This window comes from Capsella rubella, unplaced genomic scaffold (assembly GCF_000375325.1).
Source record: "Capsella rubella cultivar Monte Gargano unplaced genomic scaffold, Caprub1_0 scaffold_3, whole genome shotgun sequence".
NCBI classification, from domain to species: Eukaryota; Viridiplantae; Streptophyta; class Magnoliopsida; order Brassicales; family Brassicaceae; genus Capsella; species Capsella rubella.
The window spans coordinates 5,745,978-5,768,353 of NW_006238921.1; the positions used below are offsets into that span (position 1 = coordinate 5,745,978).

Genomic DNA, 22,376 nt, shown 5'->3' on the forward strand with positions numbered 1-22,376 from the left:
CTTAGCTATATACACAATCAATCTTAGCCGTTTATTTTCAACAGTTTTTTGACACGTGTTATCTCAGTGTTTGGTCTTATTTTGCATTGCACCAGTTGTTGTTTTTTTTTCCCGTAATGAACCCAAATTTTCATGAATGCGGAATGTTTTTTGATATAATTCGATACTAGACTACAAGACTTAACTTGAACCATTAATTGATATTAGAAGAAGGACTTGAGAGATTCATTATTATGGGCACCACGACTGGAGTAGCGTAGTCAACGCGGCATGAGACGAACCGGTTTCAGTCAAGGCTGATTCGGCTGCGTTCTTCATTTCGTTGGTTTTCTTCCTAACCGGACCATCCTGCATTATCTCTTGGACGCGTTTCTCCACCTCCGTCGAGCTCACGAAACCCGTCTCCGATTCATTCATCGGAATCGCAATCTTTATTTCATCCACAATCACTACTCTGTTAAACCTCTGCTCGGCGTACAAAGGCCATGCAACCATCGGTACACCTATTATCATGGCAAACCAATTGAATTAAGTAATTAACCAAACTGAATCATAATACACACACGTAAAATAATAACTATATAATTGAAATATGTACCGGCGCAAACAGATTCAAGAATTGAGTTCCAACCACAATGAGTGACGAATCCGCCAACGGCCTTATGATTCAAAACCGGAACTTGCGGAGCCCATGATTTGACGACCATTCCTCTGTTTCCGGTTCGGTTTAAGAATCCTTCCGGTAAGAGGGATTTTAAATCCGGTTCTGTCTGGTTTTGTAGCTCGGGTGGATTACGCACCACCCACAAGAATCTATGTCCACTCTTTTCTAATCCAAGAGCAATCTCTTTTAGCTGTTCTCCTGAGAACAAACCTAAGCTCCCGAAACATAGGAACAAGACACTCTTTTCCGGCTGCGAATCGAGCCAACTCAGACAAGAGACTTCCTTGTTATTGTTCTTGTCTTCGGTTCTTCTGTTTACAATGATCGGTCCTATTGGATGGATATTTCGAAAACAGAGCTCCTCTGTTATGGTCTTGATGGCTCTGTTCTCTAATGCGTCAAATGTGTTGATAATGACCCCTGAAGACTTTGAGAGCTCTTTAGAGAACAATATGAAAGCATCGTACACATCATAGCCGCGTTCAAGCACCGGTTTAGGCATATCGGAGCCTTTGATGGGAGGAACGCCGGGTATGTTGAGGAGCGTGTGGACGTCTTTGAGGTTTTGTCCGGCTGTAGTTTCGTCGAGAGTCGGGAGATGGAAGAAAGAGGCGAGACAAGCGGCTCCGGAGGTAAAGAAATAGTAGACCGGGAACGCGAAATCGGCGGTGACTTCAAGCACGGCCGTGCAGAAGAAGTCAATAATCATGGCACGGAGGTTGAATGCAAGGGAGATGGATAGCAGAGTATTATGGACGTTTTGGTTGCTGGAACGGAGGATTCCTAGGACGAGTGACTCGTGATGTTTTGGTGAGGTTTTGGAGGAGTGTGATGTGATAGTGGGGATGTGGTGGAAGGTGATTGAAGGGAAGGAGGAGGAGACGGAGGATATGTAGGTGGCGGTTGATTCCGGCTGATAAGGTGGTGGAACTAAGATGATATGGATGGAGAGAGATGGGTTTTTGGAGAGGATGAGCTTGCCTAACTCAACCATGGACACTAAGTGACCTATAGGCGGTGATGGATACAAAACTATAGCATTTTGTTTTTCCATGGTTACTCTTTAGTTGTTGGTGTGAGTGAACTTTGTCCCCAAGAATGTTATAAAGTGGAAAATGATGATAAGGGACGGTTTATAAATCACATACGGCTCTTTTGAGTACAAAGTATATTTGTCATTGTCATTATTAAATTATTCCTTGGACGAAAAAACAAACCAAGATGGACCAATCAATTGTAAAGGCGAGCCTTCATAGACATAGATGGACGAATCAACATTTGACAAACAACAGTTTTAAGTAAACATGTTCTTCATTGATTGATGATCCTCGTATCCCACCTAATTCAGATTTGCTGCTTCCAGAATCATGAGTTTATTATACATTGTATTGTGCCTCTAATTCCACTCGGTATTTGCTTTCCTTATTCAGTAGTTTGGTTTTGCTCAAAACTTTATAATATCTGTTTACTCTTCCTTAAATGCTTGTATATATATTATGATGCAATTTAATAAATTTTAGATTAATAACCTATCCTTTTACAAAATTCGAAAAATATAATGCTAAACTCTAAAATACTTTTATGTAATATTAGGTGGATCATGTAGTTTCAAAGAATATTAGGTGAATTTTGTGAGGATAATACAGTTTCAAAGAATTATATAATGTTTAATTAAGAATATGAATCCGGTAATGCAAAGAAAAGGCTAAGTCCACAACAAAGAAGTCCATGGAATCACACAAGTGACAAATTTTTCTTTGTCATTGATTGTACTAAATCACAAAGCAACGACAAATCATTTCTTTGTCAAACTAAATTCCGTGAAAGATGATTTTGTGCTTGAAGCAGTCAGTATCACCACCAGTTTAGTTTTGTATTTGATTTCTGAATTGGAATTCTTAACATGGACAACAGAGTAAGAATCCTCCTCTCTGATACTGCAAATCCTACATAAAAACACAAAGTAACCGATGTACAAATAATACAGACCGGTGATGTAAATGGCAAGTCAAGCTTCGACGACGTCGTTTCGTGGAGATTGATAAATTACAGGAATCCATAGAACAGAGCTAGTTAAGAACATCTGTAATGACCAAAAAAAAAAAAAAAAAAAAAAAATCCTAGTTAAGAACATCTCCTACAACATCCTTGGTAAACAAACCAAACCGACTAAAAACCCAAAACAGAACACATGACTAAGGCCGACACGATACAACCTGATGAATTTTAGGCTCTCTCTATAGCCATTGAAAATCCCAAGAACTACAATAATATATACATTGAATTGAAATAATAATACCAGCCAGTTCCCAGAGTCTTAAATAAGATCAATAAGACTAATTATACAATTTAACATTTTCTCGCCATCATCATCAAAATCACACGAACGTAGAAGCCTTTGAAGTACGTTGATCGGTACCGAGAGTGATGACCATTATAGTCACGTCATCATGATACCTCCGTCTCCGACCAGCAGGAACACTCATCAACTCTTCCAACGTGAAGCCTGTATCAAAGTTTAGTTATTTAGTTAATGAAATTTGCAGATTCACTGAAGTAAAACATGACAAAAAGCTTGTTACCAGCGCGATCAGCAGCTTTAGCTACAAGACGTTCAAGTAGAAACTTAGCTGGATCACCAGACGGATTACTAGAAATGAAGGAATGTACAAGTGCAATGGCTTCCTCGTTGCTGAAGAAATCGAACAAACCATCACTTGCAACTATAACAAAGTGATCTGACTCCGTTATCTTATGAACTCTCATCGATGGTTCCACTGAGACGTAAGGCGGGCTCAAAAGGTTACGAACGCGGAGAATTCCCATGAGTGCATCGTTTAATTTCTCCTGCAATTTAATGGAGACGATCTATTTGCTATTTTTTCTTCTAAGTATAATAAAACCATCAACTTAATAATAATAAGAATACTAATACCTTCTTCAAGTAACCAACTCCTAGAGCACGAGTAACTTTAAGCTTTCCTTTGATTTTTCCACCAATAACGATTTTGGGATCATCAAGATGCTCACTTAAGAGTCTAGCTTCTTCGACTTCGTTATCAACTGTATGATCCTCTGTGAGCTGAACAGCTTCCAGCTTCTTATTTCCATTGTAGGTCGCTAGAACAGCTCTGCTATCACCTAGATTAAGGATGTAGAGATCCTTCCCGACAAGGAGAGTGACCAAAACGCAGGATCCCACAGATACTAAGTCCGGTCTTTCTTCCATTTCTTGCTCAACCATCCTTAAGAAATCGTTTTCCGCCTGGAAAAGCGCACGGTTTAAGCAATCTAGCACTCCTTGTCTGAATAAATCAGAGGAAGAGTAATCTATTTTACTCATATTTGATAACAATTCCAACTTTTCGACATCATCATCGGACTTTGTAAGGCTTTGCTTCATTTGGCGATCAAGTAACTGGAGATGGAACACAATGGACTCATACAAAGTACAAGCCAAGAAATCGGCAGCATCTCTTCCATTGAATCCATCATAGATAGCGCAAAAGAGCCAGCCATTCTCCTCAGAGCAGACAGCCTGAACCCTATCTTCACCTGCAGCACCTCCTGCAACTTGAAGTTCCATGGCAGAGAGAAGAAACCCTTCATTCACAGAAGAAGGAGAACTCAATGATGTCAAGTAACAAGATTCTGGATCAGGAGGACTCGGGCTAGTAGACGAGCTGCAGCTTAGACTCACCATGCTCCCATGAAGAGAAGGAGAGAGTATGTCAAGCTTAGAAAGCGCAGGCGAAGATGGAACTTTCCTGAAAGATTTAGGAGAATCCAGAGAAGGCAAGATCTCAGAACCAATCACTCCATTGCAGATATTCGTATTGGCTAAGGTCGGGTTGCCGCTTAAAGCAGCTCCTGATAAACAAGAGAAACTGCTAGTCTTTTGAAGCCTAAACCCAGCAAGAACCTCACGGCCATCAGGAACACTATCTTCAGGAATCGCTACCTTATTGTTATTGCACTGATAACCAAAGCTTATCTCAATCTCACCATAAGGATCTGTCTCTTCCTGCATTTTTTTTCTTCTTCTTTCACTTTCTTGATATGTTCTGAAGCAACAAAGATCCATTTACTCAATCAGATTCATAAAAAGCTTCAAATACGAATCAATACACCACTTTTCTTATTAATCTAGATAAGAAAGACGATCCACTAACCAGGAAAAACAGTAACAGTCATACCAAGACTTGGATCCATCCAAAAGAACCATCAAGTTTAGTAATTTTGTTATCATCATCAAAAGTCCTAACTATACTCTTAAGAGTTATACACCTAACAGGCATACCAAGACTTGAGTTCTTATAAGTCTTGGATCCAAAAAAACAAATCAAGTTTTGTACTTTTTGTAATTATCATCAACAGTCCGAACTAAATCTTAAGAGTTATACACACCCACTTCAAAATTTAGATGGTTTTATGACCTTAGAGACAAAGATACGTGGTGAGAGTCTAAGCACATATCGAAAGTGAAGATAGATGGGGCCAAGATAACGAACAGTTAACATAAGTTAAAAAGTGAGAGTTTAAAAAAACAAGGTCATTTTTCATAAGACGCCATTAAATGCAGACCACAAAAGTTGTTTCAGATAAAAAAAACTGGTTTTTGCAGACAAGAGCTATCTCAAAAAAAAAGAAAAAACACAGAAACAGAGGAAAGGACACAACATATAGATTTAGTTTCATCAGAAAATTTTGAAAGTATTCACCGTGTTCATCATCATATATATATCTAACAAGTGGATTGTATTAACCAAAAATCTTCATAAACATTAAGGATTCCATTGACAGAACACATAAAAAAAGAAAAAAATTAAATCGAGATGAATCGGAACAAAAACGAAATCGAGAAGAAGCAGACATTGACGATGAGATATATATATATATTTACCTTAAACGTAAAGTCACGCGGATGGAGAAAACAGAAAGGATCAGAGAGAAGAGGAGAGAACTCTCTCTCTCAGAGTCGTCGGAAGAAACAAATCGGGGGAGAAGGAAGGCGCAGGCAGCAAGAGAATAAAGAACAAAAAAAACGAGTGAGAGAAGTGAAAAGAGAGAAGGAAATGGATGGAGGACAAAGAGTTTAACAGAGAGTGAATGTTTTTGTTTTTGCTAATTTTGGGGTATTGAAAAATATCTCTATAATCTCTCCCCCCTTTATATTGTTTTATTGTTTCACACTTTTTGTTTTTCTCCGCCTTTTTCGTTTTTGATTCGTTGCTTTTTTTTTTTTTTTTTTAATTTCCTTTGAAAGTTTAATTTATTTTTTTCTTTACCAGAAGCAATAATAATGCTAAGTTTTCATTAGTATCTTGGTTGAAAGTATATAGAGGTCTATTTTAGTATGTTTTGGAAGTTTTCTTTGTTTGATCCTTTCAGAATTTTTTTGATTAATTATAATTTTTTTGTTGGTGATGTTGCATAACTAAATTACTTTTAGTATCAATAATTCTTCACCAAATAAATTACGCGAAATTTATAACTTCTTTACCGAAAAAAAAAACGAAATTCAAAACTTTATCAGAAAGAATATATCAAAGAGATATTTTAGGCGTGAACGATGTAAATTCTCAAAAAAAAAAATATATATATGAAATTGAGGGCAATAATAATAAGTGAGTTAGTTGACATTTTATCTGATGATGTCATCCTCAGATCCCTACCTGTATTTGAGTTATATTTTTATTCAATTTATCCTTCTATTATTTTTCTTGGATTACTCAAAGAACCAATATATAATTCGATTTTATATTGCAAGAGGTAAGGGTATAACATAATATCACTAATTAATATTATCCTATCATCCTATGCAATTTTACCCACATCTTCACTAATAGAGTCTATAGCAAATTTTTAAAATTAGAATGTGATAATTCAGAAATATTAACTATAGATTTTTTTATTTTTTTCTCTCAGAGATAATAGGATCGCGGATTTTGTTTGGAACACAGCGCTTATTTCGTAATTTGTTCATATCAAAGTCAGACTAGTAATTTATTTCTCTTTAAAATATTGCAATTTAGTTTTTATGGATAACTTAATTAAATAACTTAAAAATAGTGACGTTCAAGAAAATCTGATTGTTTGGGGGTACTATGCTACATACAATTCTAGACGTCGACGTAGCGTAATATCATAGTTGCCGCGAACAGAGACGTAGAGGAAGTAATCAAATAATTATCATTTAGATTACAATACAATTACAATTACAATGAGTATTTAATTTATTAAGAAGCGGTAGGCAAAAAAAGATCGAGAATGTTATTAATGAGTTAGGTGACGGCATGACGCAAATTAAGGGAGCAGATCTAACAATTTTTGTTTGTACCTCTGACCATATTATATACAGTTTAATCCAAAGTTGTGAAATCCTATCGAGAAGCAACACATAAAAAGTATTCATTACTTTTATCGAATATTTGACTTGGTTAAATTTAGCCTATGCCGTCACCTGGAAAAATCAGTTTCGATTTTTTACATATTCAAAAAAGTCACACAAACCGCAGACAGGTACAAACCTTTAACCGATAATGACCAAACGTCAAAACTCAACGATACTGTTTCGGTTTTGGTCAAAACTCACCGTCAAAACCAAAAGTAACTTGTGGCTTATCTAAGGTAAATAGTAAAATACCAAACAGGCAAACCAAATCGATGCACGAGTTAGGTTATATTATAAAAATGTCCGGTAATGTATGATTCTACAATACCAATTAAAAGAGTCAGTATAGAAAGAGGTTGAGTGGGAAGATCATATCACATCATCAAGATATCATATACGACTTATCAATGATAGAGAGAGTCATTTTAATAGATTGATAAATACCCACAAAAAAATAATACTGATTTGTGGCTGTTGAACCACAGGAGAGGCTGCTTGCTGTTGAAGCCAACTGATCAAAACAGTAGTCGTCACTTTAATTCCCCTTCCTGAAAATGACATTCAATGATAATTCCATTTAGCTAACGTACCCGTTTCTCGGCAGTTTACAATGAATATGATACATCTCTGTTTGTCTTTTTATCACCGCTATTTTTTTTTTCGACAATATATTAGCTGTTGTCTTATGTGCATCTAGTGCAAGCTCCTCCTAATACGTCTCTTAAAAACCACATAACCTGGGATTTTTTTCTTTGCTTATATCTTATCGAGACAATACTATGTATGTATAGACTGAGAATTTAATAACCTAGGCTTGTTCAGGGACTAACAGTAAAAACAAATTCAGCTTAGGCTTAGAAGTAATTGGACTACTTATGTTTTTCGTTGATGAAATCACAAAATCAACAAGAAATGGGTGCTGAGGATTACCTTGGCTTATTGTCTACATATTAGCATGGATGTTGGAACCAATAAGTGAAGTATCAAGATGCAATGGTGTAGAAAACTTTCGTCATTCCTTTCTTTGTTCTCATCTGTGTGATCTTAAAATACAACAAAGGAAACACGCGGAACCATGTAGTTTTGGAAAACACAAGGCAAAAGAAGGAAACCACAAAAAGAAAAGATATCTACTGGTAGAGTATATAGGATGTGTACCTTCATGTTTATGATATCAGATATATCGGAGACATGTGTCCCACCACAAGGACACCCGGGGTTGTCACCTAATTTTATGATCCGGGGAGTGCTGCCCTGCAAGGTAAGCAAATACAGAAGTTTGAGTTCGAAATATTTCTCCATGTTAAGAATTCCAATTCAGAAATCAAATACAAAACTAAACTGGTGGTGATACTGACTGCTTCAAGCACAAAATCATCTTTCAAGGAATTTAGTTTGAAAGCAAATACATCGAGACATTCTGTTAGTGTCATCTGACTAGCTTACTCCAGAAATAGGGTTCTTCTCTAAAGTGCTCCCTTTCACTAACACATACCAAATTGATGGCTAAAAAACACGCAAATAGCAAAGAATTGATACAGCAATTGGTTCATCTATCCATGGCTACAATTTATTTTACAAATCCAAATATATGTATATCACTTTTCTAAAAATCTCTATATATGACTTATTGCAAAATTTGATGTAGCTAAAGCCTAAAGATACACATTGTTACTCCTATAAGAACTCACGTCATAATAAGTATGTCTAAGAGGAAAAAAATAACTCTGTAAGCTGGACGCCCGAGGTTTATTTGCAATGGAAGGAAAATAATAAGGATTTAGGAATAAGATCTATATTGGCATATACCTTAGGAATATAATCAGGAAGACTGCCACCACAAAGCACAGATGCCTCTTCATAGGGTAATATAGCAGCATCAACCTTATACAGGGCAAAAGAATCATAATTAAGAAGTCTAACACAAAATCAGAGGAATCAACCTATGATAAACTGACTCTAAGGACTAACCTTTCCTCCTTTGGTTATCAGTTCGTTAGCTTCTGCCTCCAACTCTTTCTGCTTCACCAGTAATTTATCCTGTGAAACGCTCCCTTTGTATTCCACAAAAGGACTGATGGCAATGTAGTTAGATAACCGTATTATTTTTCACTATGTTTAACAAAATTTGCAAGGATGACAAATCCTATAATGAGAATTCTTACCCGTCTGGAAAGTGATAACCTTTTCCAGGCTCCAAATGTCCTAACCCAACTTTCTGCATACACATATCTAGCAAGTGTCCAGCCGAGTGCAACCTGATCATGAACAAATATTAACTTCAAAGATAAATTCCAGGAACAAACGACAATGAAAAATGCAAGAGCTAAAACCTGCACAACTCAAAATCAATATTTCAGAAACGTCGTTCCTATCATGTCATCATCACGCATAACACTGGGAACAGTCTTAGACAAGCCTATGTTTAAAGTTTTCTGAGATTTCAACAAGCAGGTTACGAAACTGCATCAACTTATCTGGTGATGACTGCCAAAACTGCAACCAAGCATTAAACTATTCCTCTTCCTGTAGAACTACACTAAGCTAGCCTTCTCTAATCAAATTCAATCAACATTGATTTACTTGCCTGGAATTGAGTTTGCGCCTTGATTCATCAACAACAATTAACTTCTTTCCCTTTCTCAATATCCATTGTACTTCCAGGATTTGATAAACCTTCGAAAACCCCGTAATGGAGAACCTACGATTTTTTGTAAAAAGGGAACACACAAACATTATATAAAAATTCCGGACAAACGAGAAAACCATCATTTACACTAAGCAATTAATCAAATTAAAACTTACAATTCCGTCTTTCGATCGAACATCTTGAACGGAAAACTTGAAATCCAAACCGGAGAATTCGATGAAACCGGTGTCTGACGGCTGGCCGCCACCTTGCGGATGAAACACCGTCGAATCCAATATCAGAGCTGTGCGTCCATCTTGCGCCTGAGATCATATACGATAACATAGAAAAAATATGAAGGATTCAGCATTGAAGCCGACGTCGAAGAGCTCGAAAGAATGGTTACTATCTACTTATCTAGAGAACGGACCTTGTACAAGGAGAGGAATCTGGATTGAGATTGAAGATTGAACATGTCTACATGATAATTAAGCTTCGTCGGAGGAAAATCCATGGTGGATTCCGACGGTTTCATCACGGTGGTGAACGAGCGAGTGACCGGAAAAGTACATATACTGAAATTGAAGAACCTCTGGACGACTCCGGTCAACAGTCAACGAAGAAAAGTAAAAAATAGCAAACTATTCAAAAACTTTGATATTTCCTGCGTATATTTGCCACATTTTCAGATATTTATGGTTGGGCCTTCATTATTTGGGCCTTTTTACTGCTACACTGTGTTTGCAATTTCTTGCAAATGATAATACATAAGATATATATATATATATATATATATATATATATATATATATATATATATATATATATATATATATATATATATTTGCACAAAAAGAAAAGAGTCATATATATTACTACTAAAATACAATTTTTCTAAAAATACTATAAAACTAAAATTTAACATTTTAACATTTTAAACTAATTTATAAATCCTAAATCCCAAATCTTTCTACCTCCGAAACTATACCCTAAATATAAATAGTTAACCCATACATAAAAAAAAATTTACACAAATTCAACTTTTTATATTTATAGTAGTGTTAGAAAAATAAAAATTTAATAGTATTTTTAGAAAAAAGGAATTATAATAGATTCAGAGGAAAAATAAAATTATAGTATCTAAGGATATTTCTCTTATTTTGAAGAGTCATTCAAATTCATACTGAAAAATCATAGGTATTGTTTGAATCATATCCTAATTAGGGAAAACGCGTAAATTGGTGCGAACGACTGAATAAAAACATAAAAATTTTGGATTATTATAACTTAAACAAATCCAAAATATATAGCTCAAGTCCCGGTGGGTGATGGGTCCAAATCCAATCCTTCTTGAAAACTAGTAATTTTTCCATTTTCATGAAATTTTGCTTTGTGGCGGCGTGGCGCTGCGCCTAATATCGTTTTAATAATGTCCATATTTTTTAAAAGAAATAAAAACTAAAATTGGTTATACCGTCCATTTTGATGAAGTAAACAAATCACAAATATGAGCCATACATGATAGATGTTACATTAGTATATGTTGGCATTTCAGTAGTATAAAAACCTTTCTTTTTTCCTTTGAAATAATCTCAAATCATGGAAGTAAATCCGTTCTATATTTAGAGAAAATTCTGGGGAATGCCATGTACAGTGCCAAATCTTCTATAAAATGTCATTTTTCATAACTCTTTTCAAAACATGCCATATATCCAATGTAAAAAGACCATGTTACCCTTTTCCTTTTCTTTCATTATCTCTTTTTTCTTCATCTTCTTTTTCTTCTTCCAACAACAAATAGTTTTAGTAGAACAGATCCGACGGACGAACCCCGGCGGACAAATCCGGTAGACAAATCCGGCGGACAAACTCCGGCGGAGCATAGCCACTTCCGGTGCCCTCTCATCAATGAAATTTCTAAAACCTAATTTTTCTCTTTTTCAATAATTATCTCTTTCTTTTTCTTCATCTTCTTTTTCTTCTTCCAATAACAAGCTATTCCGGCGGACCAGATCTAGCAGACGAATTCCGGCGGACCAGATCCAGCAGATGAAATTCGGCGGACCAGATCCAGTGGATTAATTCTGACGGACCAGATCCAGCGAACTAATTCTGGCAGACCAGATCCATCGGACTAATTCCGGCGGACCAGTTCCAATTGACCAAAACTCCGGTGGACGAGTTTCGACTAGAACTCCGGCGGACGAGTTTCGACCAGAACTCCGGCGGACGAGTTCCGGCAGACCATAGTCTGGTGAACTATAACGAGTTCTCGCAGACCAGATTCGACGGACCAGTTCTGACAGACCAAATAAACGAGTTCCGATAGACCAGATTTTGCAGACCATTTCAAGTGGACCATAGACAGTTCCGACGAACTATAACCAGTTCCGGCGGACCAAATAGACCAGTTACGATGGACAAGTTGTGGCAAACCATTCCCGGCAGACAAAAACTAGTTATGATAGACTTGTTTCGACTGACAGTTCAATTGGATCTGATTCGACGGACCACATGATAAAACAAGTGATGCGTTTATGGTGGACAAGATTCATTTCTCTATAGATGGAAAACATTAGACGAACCAATTTTGGTGGACTAGACTCGAAATAGTTATGTCGGATCAGATCTCGTAGACCAGATCTAGTGGACCAGATCTTGTGGATAAGATTTCTTTTTTATTTTGATTTTGTTTTTTTCAAAACATTTGCCTGAGGGCAAAATCGTCCATACTAAAATCTTTGTGGCAGGATTTGAAAGAAGCTTTCAAAAATGGCATTTAGAGAAGATTGAGTTTCAAAACTGGCATAGAAGACAAAATTCCCCTATATTTATATCTACCTTTGTACTACTATTTTTCCAAAAAAAAAAAACTTTGCTAGTATCTTGAAGCGTTGAAAAATATGCAAAAAGTAATATAGCATAATGGCATAACTACATAAGAAAAATCGATAATATTTCTTCAAAATTTGCATGATTTGATTTGAGTATTAACTATATGCTGCTGCATAAGAAAATTAAGAACTGTAAAATGTGACGAAGAAGATGATGATAAATTAGTGGATGGTGTCGCCATCAGACAAACTTAAGGGCATTAAAACCATACTTAGATCTGAAGCTAACCAAAGCCCCACTTGTAAAAAGCTGTCTTATTTACGACACCATCCATCCTTATAATAGATAAAAAAAGTCAAGTGGTATAATCCGTAATTATTCTCATCTTCCAGTGGTGTTTATGAAAGCTTCTTCTCTTTTTAAAAACCTTTACTTTATCTCTCTCTTCTCTTCTCTTTCTTCAAACTCTGTTTGTGGCTACAAAGTAAAAAAAACTAAAAATGAGAGGACTCTCCGTAACCACGGCGGCGATATTCGCGATTCTAGTCATTCTCACCGTCCAGTACTGGTCCGTCGCGGTTTCTTCTCAGTCCGTCGAACTGTCCGGAGATTTCCCTCCGTTCGAGACAGAGTGCCGCGGTTCTATAGCAGAGTGCTCTGTTTCCGCCGAGGGAGATCTATTCAGCGGAGGAGGAGGAATGGGAGCGGAGTTCGAGATGGACTCGGAGATCAACAGGCGGATATTAGCAACGAGGAGGTACATAAGCTACGGTGCGCTGAGGAGAAACACTGTTCCTTGCTCGCGTCGCGGCGCATCTTACTACAATTGCAGACGTGGAGCTCAGGCCAACCCTTACCGTCGTGGCTGCAGCGTCATCACTCGCTGCCGGCGCTGAATCTTCTTGTAACTCTTTCTTCTTCTTCTTTTTTTCTTTTCTATAAAATTCTTTTTTCTTTTCTTCTGAGATATATAATTTTTCAGAAACTTCTCTTCTTCTTCTCTTTTTTTTTTGCCGGTTTATTTATTATATCTAAGTTCGTTCATTATGCCATTAGAGTTACGTTACACATAAAAATTTATATACTATGTAAATGTTTCTGAGAATATATATCTATGTTGTTAATGTAAGTTTGTTACATACATAAACCAGAAAAATATTATGGAATAAGTACATTATATGGAATAATTGATAGTTATCAGTATGTGGAAGTAATTTTTTATATTTAAATGGAATATTGATAGCCAGGTAATTCGTATAATAATATATGGATCGTATTCATGGGTGCATGCATGTGCCCGTAGGGAAAAAAAATACAAAGATGCTAGAAAAAATATATAAAAAAGAAAGTTTTCATATGGGGAAGTATATACTATCGCTATAGCAAAATAAAAAATAATAATATTTGTTATTGATATGGGAAGAAATAAAAGAGGCTCGATGATGATGATGATAGGATATGGTTGGGAGCCAACTAAAAGCCAGCTCTTTTTCACGCACCCCTTTCGGCAGAGCTAACCCACACGTGTAGCCCCATATAGGATAATACTTAATAGTATCAATCTGTAATCATATTTTATATATATATTTTTTTTAATTTGGTGATGATATACATTTTCTTTTGCACACACACTATATATATGAAATTTGTTGTCACGGGGACTCCTTCACTTCACCTATAAAGCCAAACACATAAGCTCTTCGTGATTAACGAAATTGACCAATATTACTTAAATATATATAAAAAGGGTGAAACGTTACATACTTACATTATGTTAGGACTTTAGGACCCATATGAGAAACAATTTAATAAATATCGCAGCAACAGTTCAATTTATTGCTGATTTAATCGAATGGGCCTTATACTTCCTCTTGTCACATCTTTAACATATAAACAAAAAAAAGATACAATATGTTTTAGAAAGTAACACAATGTTTGGACCACATCTCATCCCATCCCATCCCATCCCATCCCTCATGGGACAGCCAACAAGCAAACAATCTCATCACCCGATCGTTATATTGTAAATATTTGATGCAATAATGCATCTCTCATAGTTGTATACAGTATACTTGTATAATTTATATGCATAATGGAAGTTCCGATGTCTCTATATCGTGTGCATACGAACAAGAAACGACAAGGACATCTTCCTCACCATTCTCACGCGGACTTAGCTTTCCCATATGGCCATATCCTTGTAACAAATTCTCTCTTTGCAAAATAGCTTCGTTCAAAAACAAATATTTCTTTTGGCTGATTTAAATGGCCATCACATCAGATTTTTGCAGCTGGCAGTGACTCTTCTTTTTTTTCTTTTTCTCTTTTGGGATCAGCGAACATATTTATATATTTTGGACGAGTTCTATTACCTACCACCTATTCATATATATGTCAACATTTAGACGAGATTGGGATTCTAATGCTGAGTATAGATCAAGCAAACGACTCTTTGGAGGACCACTAGACTTCTCTGAGCTATCTCTAGCGATAGAGTCAGACCGCGACCCAACCCCTGGCCATTGCTTTTAATACATACATCACCCGTTCTAATTTAACCATTCATTAGTCTCTTACTCTTACGATTGGTCTACTAAGTACAAACTTAATCCTTAAATTAACCAAATATCATAAATTCATGTCTCCAAAGAACTTCAAAGTGTTTTTCTTGGGAAAAATGCTGCTAATTAAGCTTGATAATAATCAGCTGTGTAACCCGTTTTAAACCTGAATAAGAGGCACAATATGTTATTCTACATATTTAGAAGAAAAAATAAAAATAAGAATCTAACAGTGTCATTATGTAAATGAGAACATCCAAGAGGTACGTAATTGATAATCGATTGAAACAAAAAGAAGGGAAGAAGAAAATATCATTTATAACAGTGTCATTATGTTAATTTGTTAACGATCATACATGCAACAATACTAGCGTTATGCAAAACAAACCACGAAATTAAACCCCGACTAGAAAACCCTCAAAGCTAATAAAATATATGCAAATCTGAACAAAACCAGCTTAGTACGTAAATATTATTTGACCAAATTAAACGACAAAGCTAACAATTTTTTTAGAAAGAATATTACTTGCGCATCAAAGCCAGGACCACGAGAGTTACTGAGTCCTTAAACATTCTCTCCATAGCTTGGTCTAAGAAAAAACTAACATTAAGAATTTATTTTGCCAAAACAGCAAACAAAGAAAGAGAAATTAGCAAAATAAAGAAGATGTATTGTGAGTAGAAAACACCAAAATCCAAATAAATTTTAACTTCCTCAACAAACCTAACGTAAAGCCAAAAAATTAATAAAATCAAACTTGTAATTCCGCTACTTCTTCACGTCCACCTCGAGGAACCGGTACCAAACTGGGAATAAAGGTACAATGCGAAGGCCAAAGATCCGTCAGAGAATGTATTTGAGTTTTACTGATCAACTTATTTTGCCCCAAAACATAGATCCAAGCCCGACCAGTTTCGTCGCATGAGCACACAACAAGCCTTTTATCTTCAATGAAGTAACTTGGCGGAGAGTTGAATCTGGTTTCTACCAAATCCGGCAAGTTAGGACTTGACATTTCCATGAACTTTATCCACTCCATATTTTCTTCATTATCAAGTTCACTATTAATCTTGTACTTGTTCACCCAAATCTCAATCTTCTTTGTTGCATGGCATTGCTTTAACAACGAAAACCGATCTCCATTAAAAACCCTGAGGACAAGAACATCCTTAAGAAAATTTGTCGTCCCACAATTTAGATAACAAAACCGGAAGAATCTTTCGCTGCAAGAGTTGAATTTAGTTAGGTGATAAACAGGATCAGTCTTGTCATAGTAACAAACCCAATACAAATTTCCATTCAACGAGACACCCCTTGTGGTGTGTAATGTAGCAGATCTTAGTCCAGGCACTGACTCCCTACGATCTTTCCACGCATCTAAGGCAAAGTCATGGATAGTCACCAAGCTCTTAGTAGGGTCTTACTTCCGACCACAAGAAGCAACGACCTTGTAACTCCCTTTGTTGTTGTATCCTATGCCATAAGATTGAATTTGAGTTTGGTCTAAATCCTGGTTGATCAATCTAGCCTGTCTCAGCCACGGGTTCCAAACGGCAGCTCCTTTCTCCATGTCACATAGCAATAATTTATCGCAATCAACCAAGTTTTTAGGTATCTGAGATTCTAAACCGGGAATATCCAAGGTTAAGTCACGCACCTCTATCTTGGGATCGATGCTTACTGAATAGATTTTGTATTTGGTTGTTAAAATGAATCGAAACGTCTTCTTGTGGTTGTTGATGAAGGTCCTATCGTCGAAGAGAGCGTTCCATTGTTTTGATACGGATCGGAAGCGAACAAGAGAGTTTTGTGGGACACGAGAGAGTATTTCTTCAGTCAACTCAAATGGAAGCTTCTCCTCATGCGCCATCAGGGGTTTTTTTGTCGAAACTTTTGGATTGACTACGCTACTTATATTAACTTATCACAATTAGGGTTTCTAGCCGATTTTTCGTGAAGTATATTATATCAACTCATATATAAAAAAATTCAATATTTGGATATATACTATTACGTACATCTTTTGTTTTTAGTTTTTCATTTTAAGTTTTTACCTTTCATTTTTTCTTTTACATAAAAGAATCCTTGGAAAAAAATTAAAAAGTATCTGAAGTAAAGCTGGCATATGTAACTACAGCCAACCAACTTGGATTCATCAGGGCAGTCAGATCTTCGAAAAGGTTTCGTCAGCCGGCCACAAAATGAGAGGTAGATCAAATGAAGAATCACTAAACCATAGTTTTCAATAGCTCCAATGAAAAGTTAGATTGGACTGTTGTATTAAGAGACTCACCACTTATCAATGTATCATAAACATTATTATAAAATTTTGAACAATGCTATAAATAGTTTGCAATAATAAACCCAAGCATTAAGTTAGAATGTAATAGAAACAAAACTACTCATTCTCGTTCTCTTGAGCCAAAGGAATGGGAACCAAACTAGGAACGTAGACAAGGTGATAAGGCCAGAGATCAACCTCAAAACCCATTTGAATCTTCTTGAACGTGTCTCCCTTCACAACATAGATGCAAGGCTTTCCAGTTTCATCACAAGTACACACAATGAGCCTCTTGTCATCATTGTTATCGATGAAGTAACTCGGCTGAGAACTAGAGTATATATGGTCTTGTAATCTCGGGAAGTTTGGTATCGACACTTTCATTAACAGTCTCCACGACACAAGCTCCATCCCACGATCTCCACTAATCATGTCCTGAGTCACCCAAATCTTGACCTTCTTTGTTTTCTCGCATTGTTCCAACAGAGAAAACCGATCTCCCCTAAAAATCTCAAGGATTTGAGTATCGCCAAAGTTATCCTCACATGGCAAGAGACAAAAGGGATTGAACCTCTCCCTCGAGAAATCGAAGCTTTGGATAAAACATTCAGCAGTCTCAAGCCTCTTAGCAATCCAATACAAAGTTCCATTCAAAGATAAAACAGTCCGAGGAGATCTTAAGTGCCAGTCAAGTAAACCAAACTTACAATCTTTCCACGCATTGGTTGCAAACTCGTAGATTGAAACTCTCGGGTGAATAGTCTCCCCACGGTAACCATAACTAAACCCTAATATCTTGTAACCCTTATCCGGTCTACCATGATCATATCCTAGTCCATATAAATTGAACCTATTCCTCGTCGGCTCGATCCATTTAGTTTGTTGTCTCAACCATGGATTCCAGACCGCAACCTCGTCAGGCAAACCAGGACATAACAAAAACCCGTCGCAATAAAAGAGGTTTCGATACAACTTAACTTTCTTAGGACTCTGAGGTTCTAGGTTTAGCTCACGCACCTCCAAGGAGTCATCGGGATTGATGCCTATTGAATAAAGCTTGGAATCGTTCACGGCCCGTATGATGAACTGAGGACGGACACTAGCCAAGTGATTGTTGATGAATCTCTTGTCGATGTAGAGTGTGTTCCATTGTTTGCAAACGCTTCTGAATCGAGCGAGAGACAGAGGTGGAACACGATAAAGTATCTCATCCTCTAACTCCGCTGGAAGCTTCCTCGCCATCGTTACTTTCTTTTCGAAAGACAATGAAACCCTAATTTCTCGATATTGACTAGTCCATTTATCTATAATATTCGATATATAAAAGTTAACTTAAGTTATTACACAGTTTTTATCACATTGGGTCCAAAATATATCTATATCATTATGTGAGGTTTCACTCTTATGGATGACCAAGCCCAAAAATAATTACACAACCTTTTGTATTCTTAGAAATAATTGTTCTCTTTATCTTTAACTTTGTCTGATTTTTTATATTTATTTATTTGGTGACCATTTTTGCATTACTAAAACATCTGATCAACATGTGAAATTAAAATATATCTTTACATTCACACTTGTGACTTTTTAAAGCTAGAGATTTTATTCCTTAGCAAACCTCTGGAATAGGCACACAATCTCCGGTGTACTCTACACACCAAAAAATAGGTATTCGAGATCTTCTAATGTTAGTTGAATCGCAGAACTTTTACCATGTTTTTCACCCAATGCAGATGCAACAATGTCTCTTTTACGTTCCTGTGGAAAGAACAAAAAAAAGTTAAAAGACACAAAAATCACAATTGAGTTGAGTAATGTTACATACTACGTACAAATAAAATGATCCTGATATTGTTTGGAACAAAGAAATAGTTTAAGTACCTGAAGAGCCAAAATACGATCCTCGACAGTGTTTTTGATGGCAATACGAGTTACTGTAACAGTCCGAGTTTGTCCGATACGATGAGCTCGATCGATAGCTTGATCTTCAGTTGTTGGATTCCACCAAAGATCCAAGAGAATAACATGACATGCAGCTACCATGTTCAATCCAAGGTTTCCAGCTTTAAGAGACATCAACATCACTTGTACCTGTTTGATATTAAAACATTGCATATTCTCTTCAGAGAAATGTGAATTTTTTAAAAGCAAAACATATAATTAATGTAACATCACTTACGTCTGGATCATTGTTGAATTCTCTTACAGCTAAATCTCTTGTTAATAGAGACATCGAACCATCTAGTCGCCTGAACTTTATATGGTTTTTGATAAAAGAATGCTCAACCAAGTCAAGCATACCAGTCCACTGAGAGAACAGTATTGTCTTTATTGGTGGAGAGTCTGGATCAGTGCCTTGCTTTGCAAGCGACTGGAGAATCTCTATAACAGCTTTAATTTTCGATGAAATAAACTCGTTTTCTAGCAATGCTAGAGCTTTCTTATCTTGAGGATCATCATAATCGTTGATGCAACTTCTAATTGCAGATTCAGTGAAAACAATATCATGTTTAAGCTCTCTACTGCAATTAAGTGCAGGGCACGTTTTGTTATCCCCATTAATGTTTTCAGACACACACTCATAGCAAAACACATGGCCACACAAAGTAACAACAGGGTCTTTTGGTGGATCCTGCAGAGGATTTTAAGAGTAATAAAGACTATTAGAAACATAGCGAGACCCTGGAGAAGAACCTCAATGCTCAAATATTACAATGCACTTACGCTGCAGAGATTGCAGACGGTAGAAGATGATTTTAAGAGATTGAAGAGGATGATTAGGTAATCTCTCTGTGCTACTTGAACCCCATCTGACATTTCTTCAATAGCGTCTGAATGACTATATCCATTAACAAGTTGTGGATGGTTACAAGCTTGGCGTAGCCGCAAAAGCATCAGCAAAAGATGAGTCATGTGTTCATGCAAAGTCCCTTCCTCAGCATATTCCTATTGATAAGACAACATATAAAAATGTCATATTACATAGTACAAATTCAACCATTTGTTTATGCTTTATACATAGATGACAATCACTGGAGAATCACCTCGAACCGCAAACGCGAATACAATTCAAGCTTCCTGTAGAAAGACCATTCTACTACAGAAAAGTCCACTTTGCTCAAATTAACTTGCTTTGGAGGTAGATTAATTATAGGTTGTCCATCAAGTAATGTTCCTAAACAGGACAACATAAAGATAATTAGAAGATGATTACCACAACTATAAAAGGACATATATAGATAGTGGGAGCGAACGTAATACCTTTGGTGCGGCGAAGCATTATTCCTCTTAGAACAGCTTGAAGCTTCTTGTAACCATGAAGAGGGTTTCTGGAAATTGGAGACTTGATTCTTTGGCGAAATGAATCGCACATGGCATACGGATGATATCTAAGAAACCTGAAATAGCTATAAAGATCTTCAATCTTGTTCTGTATTGGTGTTCCTGTCAAACACCATCTCCTTTTGGCTCTAAGGCTAAAACAAGCTTTTGCAACTAGCGTTCTATGGTTTTTAATTGTATGAGCTTCGTCTAACACTACTCTCAACCACCTAACTCTTCCTAGTGCACCAACGCGAGGCTGAATTTTAGGTCCTTCAAAGCTTTCTCTGCCTCTCTTCTTACTCATTGTATCATACAAATCCACCAGACGGTTTTGGGGAACTTCATTTGTAACAATGGCATAGGTTGTCACAACGACATCATGTTTTGCTAATTCAATAGGATCTTTGGTTCTGCAAGATCCATGGTAGACTAAAACAGAGAGCTTGTGTTCATCAGAAACCTTTTCTTTAACTTCTCTTGCCCATTGCTTTACAACACTAGCTGGACAAACAATCAATGTACCGCCAGATTTTCGACCATTTCGCTTAATTTTCAGCTTTGATTGTAACTTCAACTTATGCAATAAGATAAGCGAGATCGTCGAGATTGTTTTACCAAGTCCCTGCATTACCATATAGCACACAGGTATATAATTTGTGAGAAATTTAACATATCATCAAATGTAGTTAAGAAAATGTGTACAACATAATTAAATTGTGACCTGATCATCTGCTAATATCCCTCCCAAACAATGCCTGCTTCTTTTTTCTTTCTTACGCATCCATTCCAATGCAATTTTCTGACAAACATATAGAGATTTTAGTATATCTACAATAGGACCAAAGTCCAAATTAAGGACAGCAAAAAGTTTTAAGTCAAATCATGATAATTAATTACCTGATGCCTCATAAGTGGAACTGAAAGAACACCAAAAGGTAGATCCTTTTCGGTCTTGGGTTGTTTCAGATCCTGTAATAAACTAAGCCATAATAATTAACATCAAGTGGATTAATAGAACAACACAGTTACACAGACATGAGTTTAAAATGCAAAATCACAATAAGATGAGCTACTTAAAAGTAGTGTTTGAAGTGCAACGAAAAAGTGTTAAGAGGTAAAGATGGATATATATACTTGTAATGCAGCCTGGTAGATCACACTCTCGTTGACGGTGGTCTCCTCTTCTTTTGCTTCTTCATCACTACCTGAACTATTGTTGTCCATAGCAGAATCCATCTTAAAACGTCCCTTTGCTGTTAAGAGTCAAGAACTCAGCCCTGCCAGACAAAGCCATGCATTACTGTAAATTTTGTTGGAAGAAGAGTATATTAGCATATTTGATGTAGCTAGACAGCCATAATTGGAAATTAAAATCCTCGTAGATTAAGTAACATTCATTATGACTAGCGTCAGAATGAGTATCTTATGCATTCTTAAAAAATTAACGATCACACATTACCAATTTTATCAATGTTTTATGATTTATTAAAAAAACCTTATTGATCACGACGAGGTGAAAAGTAAGAATAGGGCAGAACAAGAACAGAGGACGAATCGGAGATAACTGGAAAAAGTTGGTGACGTGATTAAAGTATAAAGATGAAACGAGTTTGTGAGAGCAAAGAATCGCACTGTTGTTGTTGTTGTTGTTGTTGGTTAGGGTTGCGGCTTGGACGGAGAAAGAGAC

The 22,376-nt window shown here is 36.4% G+C and overlaps 7 protein-coding genes across 7 annotated transcripts; 1 reads left to right on the forward strand and 6 right to left on the reverse strand.

The window, feature by feature from the left end:
* Window positions 1–117: 117 nt before the first annotated feature.
* On the reverse strand, window positions 118–1,793 carry LOC17893792 (UDP-glycosyltransferase 88A1). Its single transcript, XM_006299896.2, has 2 exons — window positions 599–1,793; window positions 118–503 (listed from the first exon to the last, which is right to left on the reverse strand). Exons 1-2 carry the CDS (start codon window positions 1,716–1,718, stop codon window positions 232–234), a joined length of 1,392 nt encoding a protein of 463 aa, XP_006299958.1. The 5' UTR covers window positions 1,719–1,793; the 3' UTR covers window positions 118–231.
* A 909-nt stretch (window positions 1,794–2,702) lies between these two features.
* On the reverse strand, window positions 2,703–5,809 carry LOC17892026 (probable protein phosphatase 2C 40). Its single transcript, XM_006297242.2, has 4 exons — window positions 5,568–5,809; window positions 3,600–4,728; window positions 3,247–3,511; window positions 2,703–3,170 (listed from the first exon to the last, which is right to left on the reverse strand). Exons 2-4 carry the CDS (start codon window positions 4,692–4,694, stop codon window positions 3,043–3,045), a joined length of 1,488 nt encoding a protein of 495 aa, XP_006297304.2. The 5' UTR covers window positions 4,695–4,728; window positions 5,568–5,809; the 3' UTR covers window positions 2,703–3,042.
* A 1,518-nt stretch (window positions 5,810–7,327) lies between these two features.
* On the reverse strand, window positions 7,328–10,325 carry LOC17891063 (alanine--tRNA ligase). Its single transcript, XM_006298580.2, is given in 10 exon segments — window positions 7,328–7,606; window positions 7,989–8,101; window positions 8,217–8,312; window positions 8,868–8,942; window positions 9,030–9,132; window positions 9,224–9,316; window positions 9,646–9,684; window positions 9,686–9,759; window positions 9,864–10,010; window positions 10,118–10,325. Coding segments are annotated over 9 exon segments (792 nt in total). The 5' UTR covers window positions 10,223–10,325; the 3' UTR covers window positions 7,328–7,606; window positions 7,989–8,041.
* Window positions 10,326–12,734: 2,409 nt separating this feature from the next.
* Window positions 12,735–13,694, forward strand: LOC17893692 (rapid alkalinization factor 23). Its single transcript, XM_006299512.2, has one exon. It carries the CDS (start codon window positions 13,023–13,025, stop codon window positions 13,416–13,418), a length of 396 nt encoding a protein of 131 aa, XP_006299574.1. The 5' UTR covers window positions 12,735–13,022; the 3' UTR covers window positions 13,419–13,694.
* A 2,141-nt stretch (window positions 13,695–15,835) lies between these two features.
* Window positions 15,836–16,954, reverse strand: LOC17892429 (F-box/kelch-repeat protein At3g16580). Its single transcript, XM_023786935.1, is given in 1 exon segment — window positions 15,836–16,954. A coding segment is annotated over 1 exon segment (1,119 nt).
* Window positions 16,955–17,469: 515 nt separating this feature from the next.
* On the reverse strand, window positions 17,470–18,607 carry LOC17891914 (putative F-box protein At3g16590). The gene has a single exon (XM_006299070.2). It carries the CDS (start codon window positions 18,605–18,607, stop codon window positions 17,483–17,485), a length of 1,125 nt encoding a protein of 374 aa, XP_006299132.1. The 3' UTR covers window positions 17,470–17,482.
* A 408-nt stretch (window positions 18,608–19,015) lies between these two features.
* On the reverse strand, window positions 19,016–22,222 carry LOC17891120 (helicase-like transcription factor CHR28). The gene is made up of 10 exons (XM_023785543.1): window positions 22,185–22,222; window positions 21,824–21,966; window positions 21,587–21,658; window positions 21,411–21,488; window positions 20,627–21,311; window positions 20,410–20,540; window positions 20,090–20,311; window positions 19,545–19,997; window positions 19,247–19,456; window positions 19,016–19,123 (listed from the first exon to the last, which is right to left on the reverse strand). The coding sequence occupies exons 2-10, from the start codon at window positions 21,923–21,925 to the stop codon at window positions 19,016–19,018; spliced, it is 2,061 nt and encodes a 686-aa protein (XP_023641311.1). The 5' UTR covers window positions 21,926–21,966; window positions 22,185–22,222.
* Window positions 22,223–22,376: the final 154 nt, after the last annotated feature.